Consider the following 15,678-nt stretch of genomic DNA (forward strand, 5'->3'; position numbering starts at 1 on the left):
GCACCTATGCCATTTTTGGAATAAATTGCCATCATGCAGCAACTAAGTCATTACTTATAGAGCCATTTCTGAGTCTGTTTCAAATCTATGAGGTTCTGATGAATTTCTGTGTATGAAGATGGCAACAAATTAGCAATTTTAACCAATTTATCAAAGTTAATGAGTGTTATCACAAACAGACAGCATGTAATTACCAACTTGTTTCCATTCCATCACAAACTGATAGCAGACTGACTTGGTCTTATTGCCATTTTATTGCCTTCCTGACACACCAAAGTTGCTTTGAAGGGGGCAGCTGACTGCGAGTGGTTGCAGACTGGTCCCAGTGTTCGAAGCAACCATTTCAAAGGAAGCAAGATCATAATATCGTTCTACATCGCCACAGTAATTTTGGACATGCTGCAATCTTCAGCCACTTTTACCCTAGTGTGACTTTGTCATTAGCTGACGATAGGAAAAATGCAGAAATACTTTAGAAACATTACTCCTTATCCTTTCAGTGAGGGCAAAAGAGATGATAAACTAGATGGTAGATGGAGTCTAACACACAGAACTGTGCAGTGAACCAAAAATGAATTCGAGAAAACTTCGGTGAGTGTAGATTTACTGTCATTTTCACCTTAACCCAAATTTTATCCAAATGTGGCCTCACACCCACCTCATACTGCCACATATCGAGACAAGCACTATGAACACAGTTTTTTAGCAAGACAATTCAGGCAATAAAAATAATGTAAATGGCAACAGATTTTGAAAAGATAAAAGGTCACAAAACGTTCTCTTTAGGTTATTTTGCAGCTATAATTAAGCCCTTAGTTTCCATCTTGAACAACTTCAAATCTGGCTAGTTTTGTTCTAATTTGTCAAGCACTGCAGAATGAACCAAATTGTCTTCATTACCAAGCAATAGTCTTTGGCTACAATTCAATAAAGGGATCGGTACAATTGCATCGAATAAAGACATGACAATCTGATATGTGTGAGTGAGCACCCTACATTGTACAGCTCTGCGTTCTGGGACAGGAAAGGCCATTAGCCATGTTCAAGAGTTCCATTAGGTGAAGAAAACAAAAGTCGGGTTAGTAGTCAAAAATACTGACTGAGTCGTGGATCTGTGCATTTATTTAGAGCCCTGTTTCCAAAAAAGTTGGGACAACATGTAGAATGTAAATAACGAAGAGAATGCATTGATTTACCATGTCCTAACCTCCGCACTGAATTGAAAATAGCATAAAGAAAACATGAAGTAATATTATATATCATTATATATTTGAAAACAGCAAAAAGTTTGAAAGAGTTGGGGCAGAAATAACGACTGGAAAAGTAGATTAATGCCTAAAAAACCTGGACTTGGGTGTTGCACGCATCACCAGTGACATCAGTACAGCCCTGTAATCTCTTAAAAGGTGGTAAAGCCTAACCTGGGGACACTTGCATATGTTTTAGGGCTACACTGACAAGCATAAACCGTCCATAGAGATCATCAACTGCCACCATAGGACAGGTTAGTTGCAACTTACTGCTGCTGCTTTTCTTTAATGAAAATCACTGCATGCATGTGTTCAGAAATGCTTCTGAAAGCTATCAGAAACATTGCGGAGCAGCTGAAATCCAATATCAAAGAATAGTGGGATAAACATTTTTTCTTTTAAAACTACAGCAATCGGCCTCCAGGTTTTTCAAAACAATTGAAATAAGTGGTGATTAGGAAATATGCCCCTGTCCCAACTTCTTTGAAAAGTGCTGCAGGTATCAGCCAGCGTGGTTGGTGAATCGCTGCTTTCAGTCTTTAATTACATTTCGTGACGTTTCTTGAAAATGCTTCAAAAAAAGCTTCAAAAGTAAGCATCGATGCCCTGCTGTTGCCTGCAGTGAGCCCACGTATGTATATGGTCAATAGAAGTCCAGGTCTAAATTATCAATGCTGAAGTCGCGCACCAACACAACACTACAGTAAGGACACAGCTAACGTCCTGAAGCCTGGATCATTAACTGCAATGCTGGCTGGAACGGCCGGACTGTGACAAACCCCAAAAATAAAAAGACTAAATCAGGAAACTGGTGTTCACCAGCGCACAGTGCAGCTGCAGTTTTCCCTGAGCACTTCTGGACTGGGTGCAGCTTGACAAATAAAGAAGGTGAGATCATGGCTTCGGTAGAGACATAAAGAACGACGGCAGGCTACAGCTTCTCCATTCTGGATTGTGTCTCTGAGGACCCACCAGGCCTTTCTTTTAGTAACTATGCTGCGCTGCCTGTAGCTCCTTGGGAAGTCTAATGACAATCCATCTTTAGTTTCTGACTTTTTTACCTGGACGTGTTTTCCAGTAAATACTTATCTCTATGTGTTCTAATTCTATCCTAAACTTATTCCATGTTTCATAATAACCATTATGTGTGTCCCTTAAAGGGCAATTATTATAAAAGTTTTAATAAAGTAAGAAAATAATAAACAAATCAGAATCTTTCAGACAATAAACAAGTTGTATAATGCTCTGACATCCAATCAATAAAGGTTTACAATCTCTACTCAATCTGATAAACACATGTGAATGGCAGCTAATCTATGTCTGATCCTTTCTGTGCAAAATAGATAAAGCGCTTACTCATGTTTCCACATCTCAACAGTCATATGGTACTTTTAAAGCACTTCTTAAAGCACGAACAAACAAACAGAGAACCAAGCCCATAAGGACACACAAATGTCTTAAAGGTGCTATGTGTGGCATTTTTACACGGATAAACCACTGTCAACATGAATTTGCTACATCTGCATCATTTGTGTTTAAAAAAAACAACGACCGCCTGTTTTCTGTGTTCCACAATTACCAGGTCAGATTGGCAGGGAGATGTGTTTGATTAACAGGAAGTGAGATTTGCTGTTTTTAGACCAAGCATCTGGCGATGATGGGAATTGGGTTCTAATTTAGATCCTAACACAACAACAGCTATTAATAAAGAGGAACTACATGTGGTTCATCTTGGGTATTGTCTCATTTGGTTACACTAATTATGCCAAGGTAGCAATATCAATTTGACAATGATATGTTTGTTACACATAGCGTCTTTAAATTTAACAGCAGTTAATAAAAGTAAAACAATCCGTTTGCCAACAGTCAAACCTAAGTCGGAAAAAAAAACTAAATAAATTGATGCGGGAAAGATCAGATTGAATGGGAAGGTTGAACTTGTATGACACCAGCAGCTCCACCGTGAACCACCAACTGCAGCTCACAGGTGGAGCAGTGGACAACCTTTTATCAGGTAATAATCAAAGCCAACTGTGTGAACATCCCCAGTGTGAGACCGTGGGTGTGCTGTGGCTGTGGCAGGACGAGTTTTACGCTGACATCCTGGTGGGTGTGCAGTATGACAATGGTGGCTTGAATCGGTGGGGTGGCGGTAAAGTCCTCTGCTCTCCCACGAGCAGGGCGGGGTACTGGCTGGGGGGCCTATCCGAGAGGCAGTAAAGCGAAGAGAGGGAGGGACAAAGAAGAGGGCGATCGTCTTCCTCACTGGTCGTCCTCGATCTCTCTTTCTTTCCCGCTCTCCCTGCTTCACAGCGCCGTGGCCTCCCAGCTGGTTCCCCGCGGGACCTGGCGTCACTTGGTTTCCGTGAGAACCGGGGCGGGGACCGCAGATGGGTGTGGCCGGTTCAGCTCCGTCCCCGTGGCAGGAGAAGAAGCTGCAGATGCCAGGCTGCAGGGTGTGACTGGTGCAGTGACACCTGAAAGAAGGGAATGAGAAGCTGCATCAGCTGCTTGTAATACTGAAATCCCTCCTTGATTTCCAAAAGAAGTAGAAGACCACAGGCTTGCATTTCTCACTAGTGACTGGATCACTAAGATAAAATTAGTTTCACTTTGATAAAGAAGTGAAGACATGAAACAGCTTTTGCACTGTACAGCTAAATATGTTGAGGAAAAATACAAAATAACGTAGGTAATAAATGTAACGCTGTTCTGGCCCTTAGCTCATGTAATTTAGTGTAAATTTTATTGTTCAGAATTGTATTACAAGCCCTGCCGTCTACTAACTCAATCTTCGCTGAACAAGGTTTACCACTGTTCATTTCTCTTGCACTAAAATCCAATCCATTTATGAGGTGTGTCTATCTCAAAGATGTAACTAGAGCTACACCAATAAACCGCACTGCTCCATCTTTGAGATGAGGTATTAAGTGTAAATCTGTACCGTACTTACATTAACATTTCCTCTCCATTGTCAGGGCTACCCCTCTAAAAAACCAGAAATCTTGCTGTTTATATTTTCAAACAGCACATTTGACTTTTATAATGAAAAGCAGTATTTTATAGAAATACAGTTAGGTCCATATATATTTGGACAAGAAAAAAGTATGAACAAGGCGTGGAACAGCTCATGATCCAAAGCATGCCACATCATCTATAAAGCAGAACCATTGTGATGGTTTGGGCGTGCATGGCTGCCAGTGACACTGAGACAATAGTGGTTATTGATGATGTGACACAGGACAGAAGTAGACGAATGAATTCTGAGGTGTTCAGTGACATACTCATGCTCAAATTGATTGGGTAGTGTTTCATAATACAGAAGGTCAGTGACCCCAAACATACAGCCAAAGCAACCCAGGAGTTTGTTAAACCAAAGAAGTGGAACACCTATTCAGTATGATCAGGTAAATGCACTTTTTCTGGAATTCATAACGTCCCAAATCCTGAAGACACTGCAAGGCACTGCGCTCCCACACTGTGCCCTAAATTTTGCTCATTCACTGTTACATACTCCTATGAACAGCTCACATATGTTCTCTTAACTTTCTGATGCCACTGACACCACTGAATCATACTCACAATCCTTGTGGGGAGCTGCTATGTTGTTATCGATGGAAGAGATCTTGCTGGCGACAGCGCTGGTGCTCTGGCTCTGCGCCGTCTGGCCGGTATTTTGGCTTTGAGCCGGCTGGTTCTGGCCCGCCTGGCTCTGGCTTTGGGCTGACTTCTGCGTCTGACTCGGCCTAGTCGGTGCGTTGGACGCATCAATGCTGCTCCCCATGCTGCTGCCAAGCTGCAGCCGCCTCATGTGCCGAACCACGGCAGTGGCATTGAACGCTTGCTGTGAAGAGCATAGAAACAAAAGGAAAATCTGATCACGAAACCTTGGGACAATGCACGCTGAGCCATCACAACTTAGGTCTGCACTAAAGTATACCCTGCTTTATCATCCTTCTGTTCACTAATGGGAACTATTGTTTAAAAAATTAACATCTAGCCGTATTTAAACAGAGTTCAAACTAATGACTGAGACCATAAACTCTTGAGCCATACCTTATTATGACGACAGAGTTCAATAACCTGGTAACGTTATGGTAAAATATATTGTGTTAAAATGACCTAGTAAATCATTTTCATTTGTGGAACATGGGAATTGTTTGAAATCTGAAGTTTGTTCTTATTTCTTCTGACTTCTTTAGGGGTAAATAGCTGTTGAGAGGTAGATCTTACCCACGAGACAAGCCAGGTTTTTATTGCTGAGTGATTCACCTTCTAAAAACAGTTGGCTGAGGAGCTGTAATAGGGTAATGTAGTCTATTGCAGTAGAGCCAAAACCACAGAGAATAAACTGCAGTAAACAAAATTTACCCTCCATTTGCTCTTGGCAAAGTTCTTTCTGATCTGCCGGCTGACTGACTCATGGATGTTCTTGCAGAGAGCCGTATCCCCAGCGATCCTGAGATATATATATAACGACACAAAAACACAATTTCTTAGTCAATACTTCTGAATGTACATCAACATCGATATCAATATTGATTTGATGGATTTTTGTGATGCTGTTGTGTGTGTGTGTTTGTGTGTGCATGTGTGTTTCTCACCAGGGGTGTCTGAGCGCCTGTTCACAAGTGAAACGCTTGGCTGGGTCTTTTTCCATCAGTCTGCTGATGAAATCCTTGGCTGGGAGAAAAACAAACCAAACATATAAACACCACATTGTTTTTTACCACGTTAAAACCCACTCACAAAACATTTTGCGACACTGAAAATCTTTGACATTTCGATCAGGGAAAGATGTTTTCAGATGTCAGATGTTGCACTGTTTGGTTTCTACTGAGAACGTGGGCTGTGTGTACCATCTGGTTTTCACTGTATCAGCCAAGTTGACCTCTGTTAATTCTACATTACTAGCAATGTGCAGGAGTGATTTCTATTTGCTCTGAGGAAACTTGACACTTCTGAAAACACAAAGCTTTTCTTGACAGTCCATAAATGCGATTTTATCCTCACTAACACAATAGACTGGTGACTGAAATAGACTTCCAGCCAATAGAACGCTGGTTTTACTTCCAGTCTATGCCCGTAACTGTGCTGGTAATGGATGAAACCACACATCGCACACTTACTCTCACATATTTTCATTCCATGCAGATTAAATCAGCGACTATGATGGAAAGGTGGTGTGTGGGCCATATGTGCCACATGATGGACCGAGGAGGCGGAAGGACAGATGGTGGAGGAAGGAGGAGGAAGAGGAGGCCTCACCTGAGTCTGATATGTCATCCCAGTACGGTGCATCAAACTCATAGTCAGCTTTCAGGATCTGCTCGAACAGCTTGGAGTCGTTTTCGTCGTAGAATGGAGGATAACCACACAACCTGCAGACGAGATATTTATTCTTTTGGTCGAATCTTTAACAGTCACTTATTTTCATTAATAAATGATTTCACTGATTACTACAGAGTCCCTTTACTCATTGTCACCCTTTTGAAATGACTGCCTTGCTTAGGACACATAGTGTTAAATGCAAACACATGTGTATGTAAGAGACAGACTAGATCTGTGTCTGTAAGGGAATACTGTAACCCAGATTAATCTTTGTAGCTACAATTTACATATGTCCCCTAAATGCCTCACATGTAGGCAACAGTGTAGTGCCACAGGCAGATTTGTGTTTCTAGACATGAATTTGACAGGTTTTCTTTTTCTCTTTTCAGGATCCCTGAATATGAAATGAATATATTTAATTTTTAAAAGGTAAAAAACTCCTTATTTAGAGATTTATAGCCTGTAAGGATTTTGCTACTCATGGCAGAGACCACAATTTGACTTAAAAATCCACCCACCCTTCATTTTTCTGTATTTTGCTTCCAAGAAACCAGACTTTCTTGTAATTTAAAAAAATCTGAATTTTCCTTTCTACACTGGCTGTTTTTTCACCCATTTTCAGTTCAGTTGTTGTATCCAATGATCTTCAGAGGATTCTTTTTTTTTGTTAAGTCACTTAATGCTGACCTCTGAATCACTGAAGCATAATAAAGCACATAACCCAAGGGACGAACCAGTGTTGTTTCTACACAGACAACAAACTGGCAAAGAGCCCATTTTAAATTGTATCTTAATGCACTTTGTTACTAGCAGCCTGCTGCACAAACACATCACTTGTTCCCAGATGAATCTATGAAGAATACCAAAGACAATGGCAGGTATAAACCTGTATTGTTGCACTAACAAGGTGATTCTCAAACAGCTATTTAGCTGAAAACCTGGTATATCGCAGCATGATGTTCAGTGTGTTCTTTAAAAGAAAATCCAAGGGAACTGAAAAAGTGGGGGACAATAGAAGATGTGGCAGGCTTAAAAAAACTAGCCACAGCAGGTGATCATCTGCTGTTCACTGAAGATTCTTCAGAAATAATCTCAGTGGAAGGGTGCTATAAAAAAGCCTTTGACAGCCAGGCTTTGGTATACCAAATTACACAAGACTAGACTAAAAATCTGTGGTAACAGATCTTATGGACTGATGAATAGGAATTTGAAATTTTAAGTTTAAATCACCATCAATATGTACAAGAGTGAGTGTCTACTGACATCTGCAAAACACGGTTCTGTCGTGGTTCCGGGCAGAATTTCAGCCAGTGTTGTTGTGACAACTGATGAAATTATGAACATAGAAAAGTCAGAGTCTGATTGGCAGTGGCTTCATTGTTTAGTATGACAATGATCCCAAACCCACTGCCAATGCAGACCTGGAGAGAAAAACACACAGTGGCCTACCAGAGCCCAGATCTCAACATTACTGAAGCAGTGAGGGATCGTCTCGACAGAGAACAGAACAAAAGGCAGAAAACATCCAAAGAAGAGCTTTGGATGTCCTTCAGGAAGCCTGGAGAACTATTCCCGAAGGCTGCTTAAAGAAATGACAAGATAGCTTGCCTCAGTTGTGTACCACTTTTTGAAATACATTATCAGATCAAAACAAAATTCCTGTTTAGGCTTTGGTGCTAAAAACAACTTTGTGAAGTACTGGGTTAGGTTTAGAAAAAGATCAAATATGTGGTGAAGATAGAAAATATACATCCTATAAAACTTAGTAAAAGATTATTGCTGACTGAGTCTGGCTGTAGGAAATCCGAGGTACTATCTAAAAGGAGGAATGTCCGCACTTCAGAATGCATCTGTGAAGGCAGGTTGTGGCTTGCAGTGGTCGCTTTAACACTGGTAACAAAGAACAATTTGCAGTCAAGATTTAAGTACTCCAGTTACTCTGCTACCCTCCAGTACCCCTGCTAAACTTGCAAACTTGAATTAATAGTAGGTGGTGTCGCAGTATTGTTGTCACATCTGGACTTGAGCTCAGAGCAGTGTATTACTGTGACTGCGTAGTAGCAGTGGTAGTTGGCTGTATCGCCTTAATCGCATTAACATGAGATTACTGGTTCTTGGTGCTGATGAGCACAAATGAACTTAAGTCCAAGTTTGATTTTCCATAACGACACAAAGCGGAGCAACAGCAGAGCTGCCGCTCAGCCCAAAACACCTCATTACCGAGGTTCTGGATGCACCAGGAGATTTTCATAAAAACTCATTAAAATGCCGTTCTCCATCAATACACACCGGAAAGAAAGAATAAAAGGGAAACGCACCGGGCAGAGAGGAAGGAGGACTCTGCCTGCCGTGAGGGGAAAAGGGCTTTCTGATTTGTTTTTTTTGCTTTCTCATTTGCTTAAAGACTCACTTTGTCATGTTACTCGGCTGACCCTCCACTCCATCGAACACACACACACACACACAAATACACTTGCACTCGGGATCCTGGCTGATTATCATGGTTGATTACCTGATGTGATCTTTCCACCTGAGCAGCAGTCAAAACCTAACAAGGTCTGAATCCCAACGCTAATTGTGCTAATTGCCAGCAGGGAGTTGCTCTTTCTTTTACCCTGCACGCACACAGCAACACACGGACATACACACGCACAGCCATTTCTACTGTGCTGTCAAATCCACCAAATGCTTTTTACTAGCAAAAGCTTTTACTGCACTACTCACCACAAAGTACAGCGTAAAACGGGAGAAAGACAGAGAAAAAGTCAGCGCGAGAGAGTCACGTGAGTTTGTTTGCGCCTGCTTTCCTCTCAACCACTGTGAGCTCTCTGATTGCTCCTCAGGTGTTAAACATAAATGAAGATGCAGAGGCAACATACACCTTAAAATAACTCCAACAGTGGCGTTCTCAACAACAAGATTGCAGTCTGAGCACACAAACATGGTTTCCATTGTTCACCAACACTGGTGAAAAACAAGAAAATGAAAATGAAATCTCGTCACAGACGAGGGTGAGAAGGGTGACAAAGGCTAGATGGAGATCCGCTTAATGAGCGTAAATGTGATGTGAATGGAATGCATGTTTACAAACAGATTTTCCAGTTAAGGTGTTTTCAATTTTGTGATTCATACATGGCCGAGCCAGGTCTCCATAGCCCAGCTGATGATTAGAAAACTACTAGTATGAAAATGGCTGTTTTGTTGTGCTGTTATAAAGACCTTCATTCTATTTAATTACAAAGATTACATCCAAGGGAACTTGTAAAACGACTTTAATAGCTACTCAGAGATTTGATATAATGTTAGATGGAAGATTTGGTAAAAATATGTCACAGGAGGAAAACCAAAGGTGTAAATAACACACTAATTAAACACGATTACAATAACCTAAAACTGCTTCATACCTGTGTCTAGACACGGGTTATTTCAGTTATTTCAAAGCCTGCATGGCCTCTAGGGGCGACAACTTCTCTGGTCTCATTGTATTGAAATCTATGAGAAAACGACCCTACTTCTTACTGGTTTTATGACTTTAGTTAACAATTTCCTAATTGGTTTTTTCAAAAAAAAAATTAATTCACCCTACAGCATTACGTGTATACAACGGATGGACAAGCTAATGGTTAGCAGTCATGTGACTCAATGCAAGGCAAACCTGTGAATGTATTTAGCTGATTGACTTGGCCGCATTTCTGGCAATGAACACGATTATCACAACCTTAATGATGAATAAGGCATCAAGAATTCAGATTTCCCACCGTGACCATGACCCGGTGCTAATGGAGCTTTGGTGCTTTCTGGTGATGTCAGTCATGGTGATTGATGGAAACTGCTTCCTGTACAGTGGAATATAAAGAAGTTTAATTGGTACTTACAAGATGTAGGCGATCACTCCAATGGACCAGCAGTCGACCGCTTTACTATACGGCTTCTGGGCGAGAACCTCTGGAGCTGATAGAGAGAGGGAGAAACAAGCAGACACAGCGGGGTTAGAGAAAAAAACGGCTTTGGAACGACCTCAGTTTGGTGGTAAACCTAACTACAGTGCGTTTTTACTTTTTCAGCTTGAGGTCCAGTAACAACTGCGGTGTGATTTTTATATGAAAAAGGGGCTGTTTAATGATAAGATAAGATAAGATAAGATAAGATAAGATAGAACTTTATTAATCCCTCGGGTGGGTTCCTCTGGGAAATTCGACTTCCAAAAAAAGCACAGCAACGACCGAAGTTACAGTTACAGAACTGTTATATATATATATATATATACACACACACACACACACACACACACACACATATATAAATACAGAGACAAATATAAATAAAATATACAAAGGGGATAAATAGAATAAATAGGAATAAAAAAAAATAAAAAATAAAAAATAAAAAATAAAGTGAGACTGAGTACAGAGAAAATATGCAGACACCTCATGTCTGTTGAAATTAAAATCACATGCCAGTTCGGTGCACGGTGGGAAATATTCTGCAGGAGGTACAGATTCTCATAGGTGCAGAAATACATGGTACAACTAGCTCCAACTAGCTCTTCTAGTTAGCTTCAGACCCATTTTCTCTGCTGCTGGTGTCGGTAAGGGAGGCTTTCCAGGCCCGACCTTTCTCTGCAGCTCATTACCGAAGGCCCTGGACAGAGCAAATTACTGATGACAGCGAGGTCGCCGTAATATCACCTCACATATACACACACAAGGCTCTCGAAATAGATTTGGCATGCTCACACACATACACACAGAAGGAACACCAGTCATATCTGAGTCAAAATATAAACTTTGCACACTTGTGCTGAATCTGAGTGCTTACATTTGCTTATTAGTCTAATCTGACTCATTGTGTGTGTGTCTGTTCTGGGTTTTCTGGATGCAGAACTCGAGCATTTTTACCCACTGAGATCACCGTGTCTGCAGCTCACTAAGTCCAGAGTCGGTATCAGGGTACAATCATAATGTGTAATTTCTTAATAGTCAATCACTGAACTAACCCCGTAGTGGGTCTTTGGCTATGTCCTATTTCCAAGCGTGACTTTTCTTTTTGCTGGAAGAAGCAAATTTAACAGTTGAAAGTTATCATAATGAGAAAATGAAAAAATAACAATGAAAACTGAGTCTTTCATTCAAACGCAGTTGTAAATTGTCACCTTCTTTGATTGTATTTTCACACAAAGCACCTTGAGTGGAAAAACTGCAGGAGTTCCTCTCACGGATGAGAGGAATTGATGCAAAGTTCTGACCTTTCAAAGTAAAACGATGCAAATTTTTTGCTGACTGGGTGAGAATGTGAACTGACTCTTTAAAGATAGTACACCAAAAAAAACCCTGAAGAACAGCTGGGTGCTTTGAAGCGCTTGAGCCAAAGACAGCTGGAGTTCTTTCAGGTTCTTGAAGATATTTCCCAACTCATCTAAAAGGCCACTCCAGTTCTGCGAGTGGCTTCGACTCAAGCACTTTAGTCCACCATGACACGGACGATTGAGAACCTAAACAGACACACAGCTGGATTTAGTAAAGCTGCCCTGCAACAAAAACGATTCAACATTTATGTACCTTTCTGTGTGAATAGTGGGAAATGATCTGTTTGTGCGACTTATACGACTTTTGCAACATGCAAATGTGTGTCACCGAACCTCTGTCTCCTGTAGAATGCAATCAAAGAAATGCTCACACACAAGCAGATTAAGCACACTGCACACAGAGATTCACACAAAAATGAGATATAATATGATACAGAGCATGACTGTCTGTCTCAGAGTGATAAGCATGACTGGGGTGTGTGAAGAGCACAAACACGCATCGCTCCAGATGACATGGGAAGAAAAGAGATGATGCAGGAAGTGTAAACGGCGTCAGATGGGAACAACATGTGCTCATTTAATTCATCACGTGTTTGTTGGCTCACAGGAATCATTACAGAAACAGCTAAGTCCAACTAGTCGAACTAGGTCAAACTTTGTAATGCTCGGAGAGGGTCGAACGAACCCAAAGAGCTACATCTTAGACTCTACAGGCCTAACAGGGCATTTAGAAAACGAATGAACAAGAATGACTTGTCAGCAAACAGCCTCTTCTCTCGAAAAATGGCAGCACATGTTCGGTACGTAAGGTTCCATTTGAACAAACCAGACTGTGGAACAATGTCCACACCAAAGTGAGGATCTTTGAACATGCCAGGTTGAGAGAAAACCAAATATGGCACGAACGCGTCATACCAACTCTCAAGCAGGGTGGTGGATGAGTAATGATTTGGGCTTGTTTGGCAGCCACAGGACCTTGACAGCTATTGTGTCGACCATAAACTACTCTGTTTATCAAAGGATTCATGAGTCAAATGTGAGGCCATCTGTCCAAGAAAAATGAAGTCATGAAACAGGACGATGATCCCAAGCACAGCAGCAAATCTGCAACAGAATGGCTGAAAAAGGACAGAATCAAGGTGTAGCAGTGGCTCAAAGTCCAGACCTCAACCTGATTGAAATGCTGTGATGGGACCTTAATAGAGCCACGCATAAATGAATGCCTATAAACTTCACTGAAATGACGCAACTTTATAAAGAAAATGGGACATAAATTCCTCCACAATTATGTGAGAGACAGATAAAAGTCACACAAAAGACAATTACTTCAAGTTATTGCTGCTAAAGATGCTTCCACAAGCCACTGAATCATGGGGTACGGATAGTTTTGGGGGGGGGTTCTTGAAAAACTGTGTTTTTCTCCTTTTTTGTGTGCAGTCATTAGTGTGTAATGCCAGAAGTGATTTGAAGGTCTGGATGAACTGGACCTTCATCTCTCGTTACAGCATTTTGCGACTTTGGACAAGTTGCAATTTATCTGTGTAAACAGGTAAGCTAGTGTTAGCTCACAGTTGTCAGACGAAACCACAATAGATTTTTTTATCTCCAAAAACAAATAAAGATCTCTTTGTTTGGTTCTGGCTACTGTTAGCTAACACTGGTTATTTTCTTGTATGTCTTTTAACGACCAAAAACAGTAACAGCACTAACAAAATTCAAATTCAAATTTTATTTGTCATGTACACAGTCATACACAGTACGATATGTAGTGAAATGCTTGGACAACTGCTCGTGACCTAAAGAAAACAAAAAAGGAAAAGGCTATGAATAAGATAGGAAATAAATATGAAAAATTAAAAAGGGTAAATTTAACTAGGAAAGAATAAAATATAAATTAAGGTTAAAAATGAAATAACTGTACAACACAAATTAGAATGAAGGGTAAATTTAACTGGGAAGAATAAGATAAAATATATAAATTAAAGTTGAAAATAAAATAACTGTACAACAAAATACACAATACACAATATAGAACTATATAAGAATGTATGAAGAAATCTAAATATAAATAAATATATACACAATAACAGCAGCTGTACAAGTATTAACCGGAAATGAAGAATATAGTGACCAGTGTTGTGCAAAAACAAAGTCCAGAAAGTCCAGTGTGTGTGTAAGAACCATATGTGTGGGTCAGTACTGTGTGGTGGTGTGATTGAGAGACCGTATCGCCTGCGGGAAGAAGCTCCTCCTCAGTCTCTCTGTGTTGGTCTTCAGGGAGCGGAATCGCTTTCCTGACCTCAACAGAGAGAACAGTCTGTTGTTGGGATGGCTGAGGTCCTTCACGATCTTCCTGGCCTTGGTCCGGCACCGCCTGCTGTAGATTGAGTGCAGGTCAGGGAGCTCGGAGCGGATGGTGCGCTCAGCTGACCGCACAACCCTCTGTAGAGCTCGTCTGTCCTGCATGGTGCTGTTCCCGAACCAGGTTAAGATGTTTCCCGCCAGGATGCTCTCTATGGTGCAGGAGTAAAAGTTCCTGAGCACCTTGGAGGGCAGTTGGAAGTCTCTCAAGCGTCTGAGGTGGTAGAGACGCTGTCGGGCCTTTTTCACCACGGTGTTGATGTGACAGGACCATGACAGGTCCTGCGTGATGTGAACTCCGAGGTATTTGAAGCTGTCCACTCTCTCCACTGGGCACTCGTTGATGACGGGGGTCTGGTAGTTCCTCTCCTGCTTAGTGCTGAAGTCCACTATCAGCTCCTTTGTCTTACTGACGTTTAGAAGGAGGTTGTTCCTCTGGCACCAGTTCTCCAGATTCCTAATCTCCTTCAGGTAGGCCGTCTCGTTGTTATCAGAGATCAGGCCCACCACGACGGTGTCGTCAGCAAACTTGATGATGGTGGTGGAGCTGGTAGTGGCCACACAGTCATATGTGTACAAAGAGTACAGCAGGGGGCTCAGAACACACCCCTGGGGGGCTCCAGTGCTGAGAGTGGTGGAGGCTGAGACATGTCCGCCCATCCTTACTGCCTGTGGTCTGCCAGTTAGGAAGTTGGAGATCCACTGACACATAGATGAGCTGAGTCCCAGATGGTCCAGCTTGGTGGTGAGTGTGGAGGGAATTATGGTGTTAAATGCAGAGCTGTAGTCTATGAAGAGCATTTTAACATAATTCCCCCTTCTAGTGTCCAAGTGAGTGAGTGATGTGTGGAGGAGATGAGAGATGGCATCGTCTGTGGAACGATTTGGACGGTAAGCGAACTGTAGTGGGTCTAGTGTGTCTGGTAGTGAAGAAATGATGAAGTCTCTGACCAGGCGTTCAAAGCACTTCATCACTACTGAGGTGAGGGCTACAGGGCGATAGTCATTGAGAGAAGCAGGGTGGGGTTTCTTCGGGACAGGAACAATGATGGACTCTTTGAAGCATGTGGGGATCACCGACTGAGATAAAGAGATGTTGAATATCTCAGTGAACACAGGAGCTAGCTGGTATGCGCAGTCTCTTAGGATACGACCTGGGATGCCGTCTGGTCCTGCTGCTTTCCTGGTGTTCACTCTCTTGAAGGCTCTCCTTACTTCATGCTCGGAGATGACGAGCACGTTTCCGGTGCTGGCAATATCTTCCTGTCTGCAGCCGTTAGCGCCGCTAACACTAGCATTGTTGGAGACCTTAGCTGCAGCCTCGAAGCGAGCATAGAAAGTGTTCAGCTCGTCTGCCAGAGTCACGGCCGCGTTCGTCATACCGGTTGTTGGTGCTTTATAGTCCGTTATTGTCCTTAGTCCCCGCCACAG

At 41.8% G+C, this 15,678-nt stretch overlaps 1 protein-coding gene across 1 annotated transcript in view; it reads right to left on the bottom strand.

The window, feature by feature from the left end:
- Positions 1–3,552: 3,552 nt before the first annotated feature.
- Positions 3,553–15,678, bottom strand: part of camk1da (calcium/calmodulin-dependent protein kinase 1Da) — a 76,896-nt gene continuing 64,770 nt past the window's right edge. The window contains exons 6-11 of the mRNA XM_085376709.1: positions 10,457–10,532; positions 6,519–6,631; positions 5,855–5,933; positions 5,622–5,709; positions 4,833–5,094; positions 3,553–3,727 (exon numbers count right to left, since the gene is read on the bottom strand). Of these exons, the coding sequence (XP_085232835.1) occupies positions 3,603–3,727; positions 4,833–5,094; positions 5,622–5,709; positions 5,855–5,933; positions 6,519–6,631; positions 10,457–10,532 (743 nt within the window). The 3' untranslated portion in view covers positions 3,553–3,602. The remainder of the gene's footprint in view (positions 3,728–4,832; positions 5,095–5,621; positions 5,710–5,854; positions 5,934–6,518; positions 6,632–10,456; positions 10,533–15,678) is intronic.

This window comes from Diplotaxodon limnothrissa, linkage group LG17 (assembly GCF_057381915.1).
Source record: "Diplotaxodon limnothrissa isolate DT_005_m linkage group LG17, D_limnothrissa_male_GT1.1, whole genome shotgun sequence".
NCBI lineage: Eukaryota > Metazoa > Chordata > Actinopteri > Cichliformes > Cichlidae > Diplotaxodon > Diplotaxodon limnothrissa.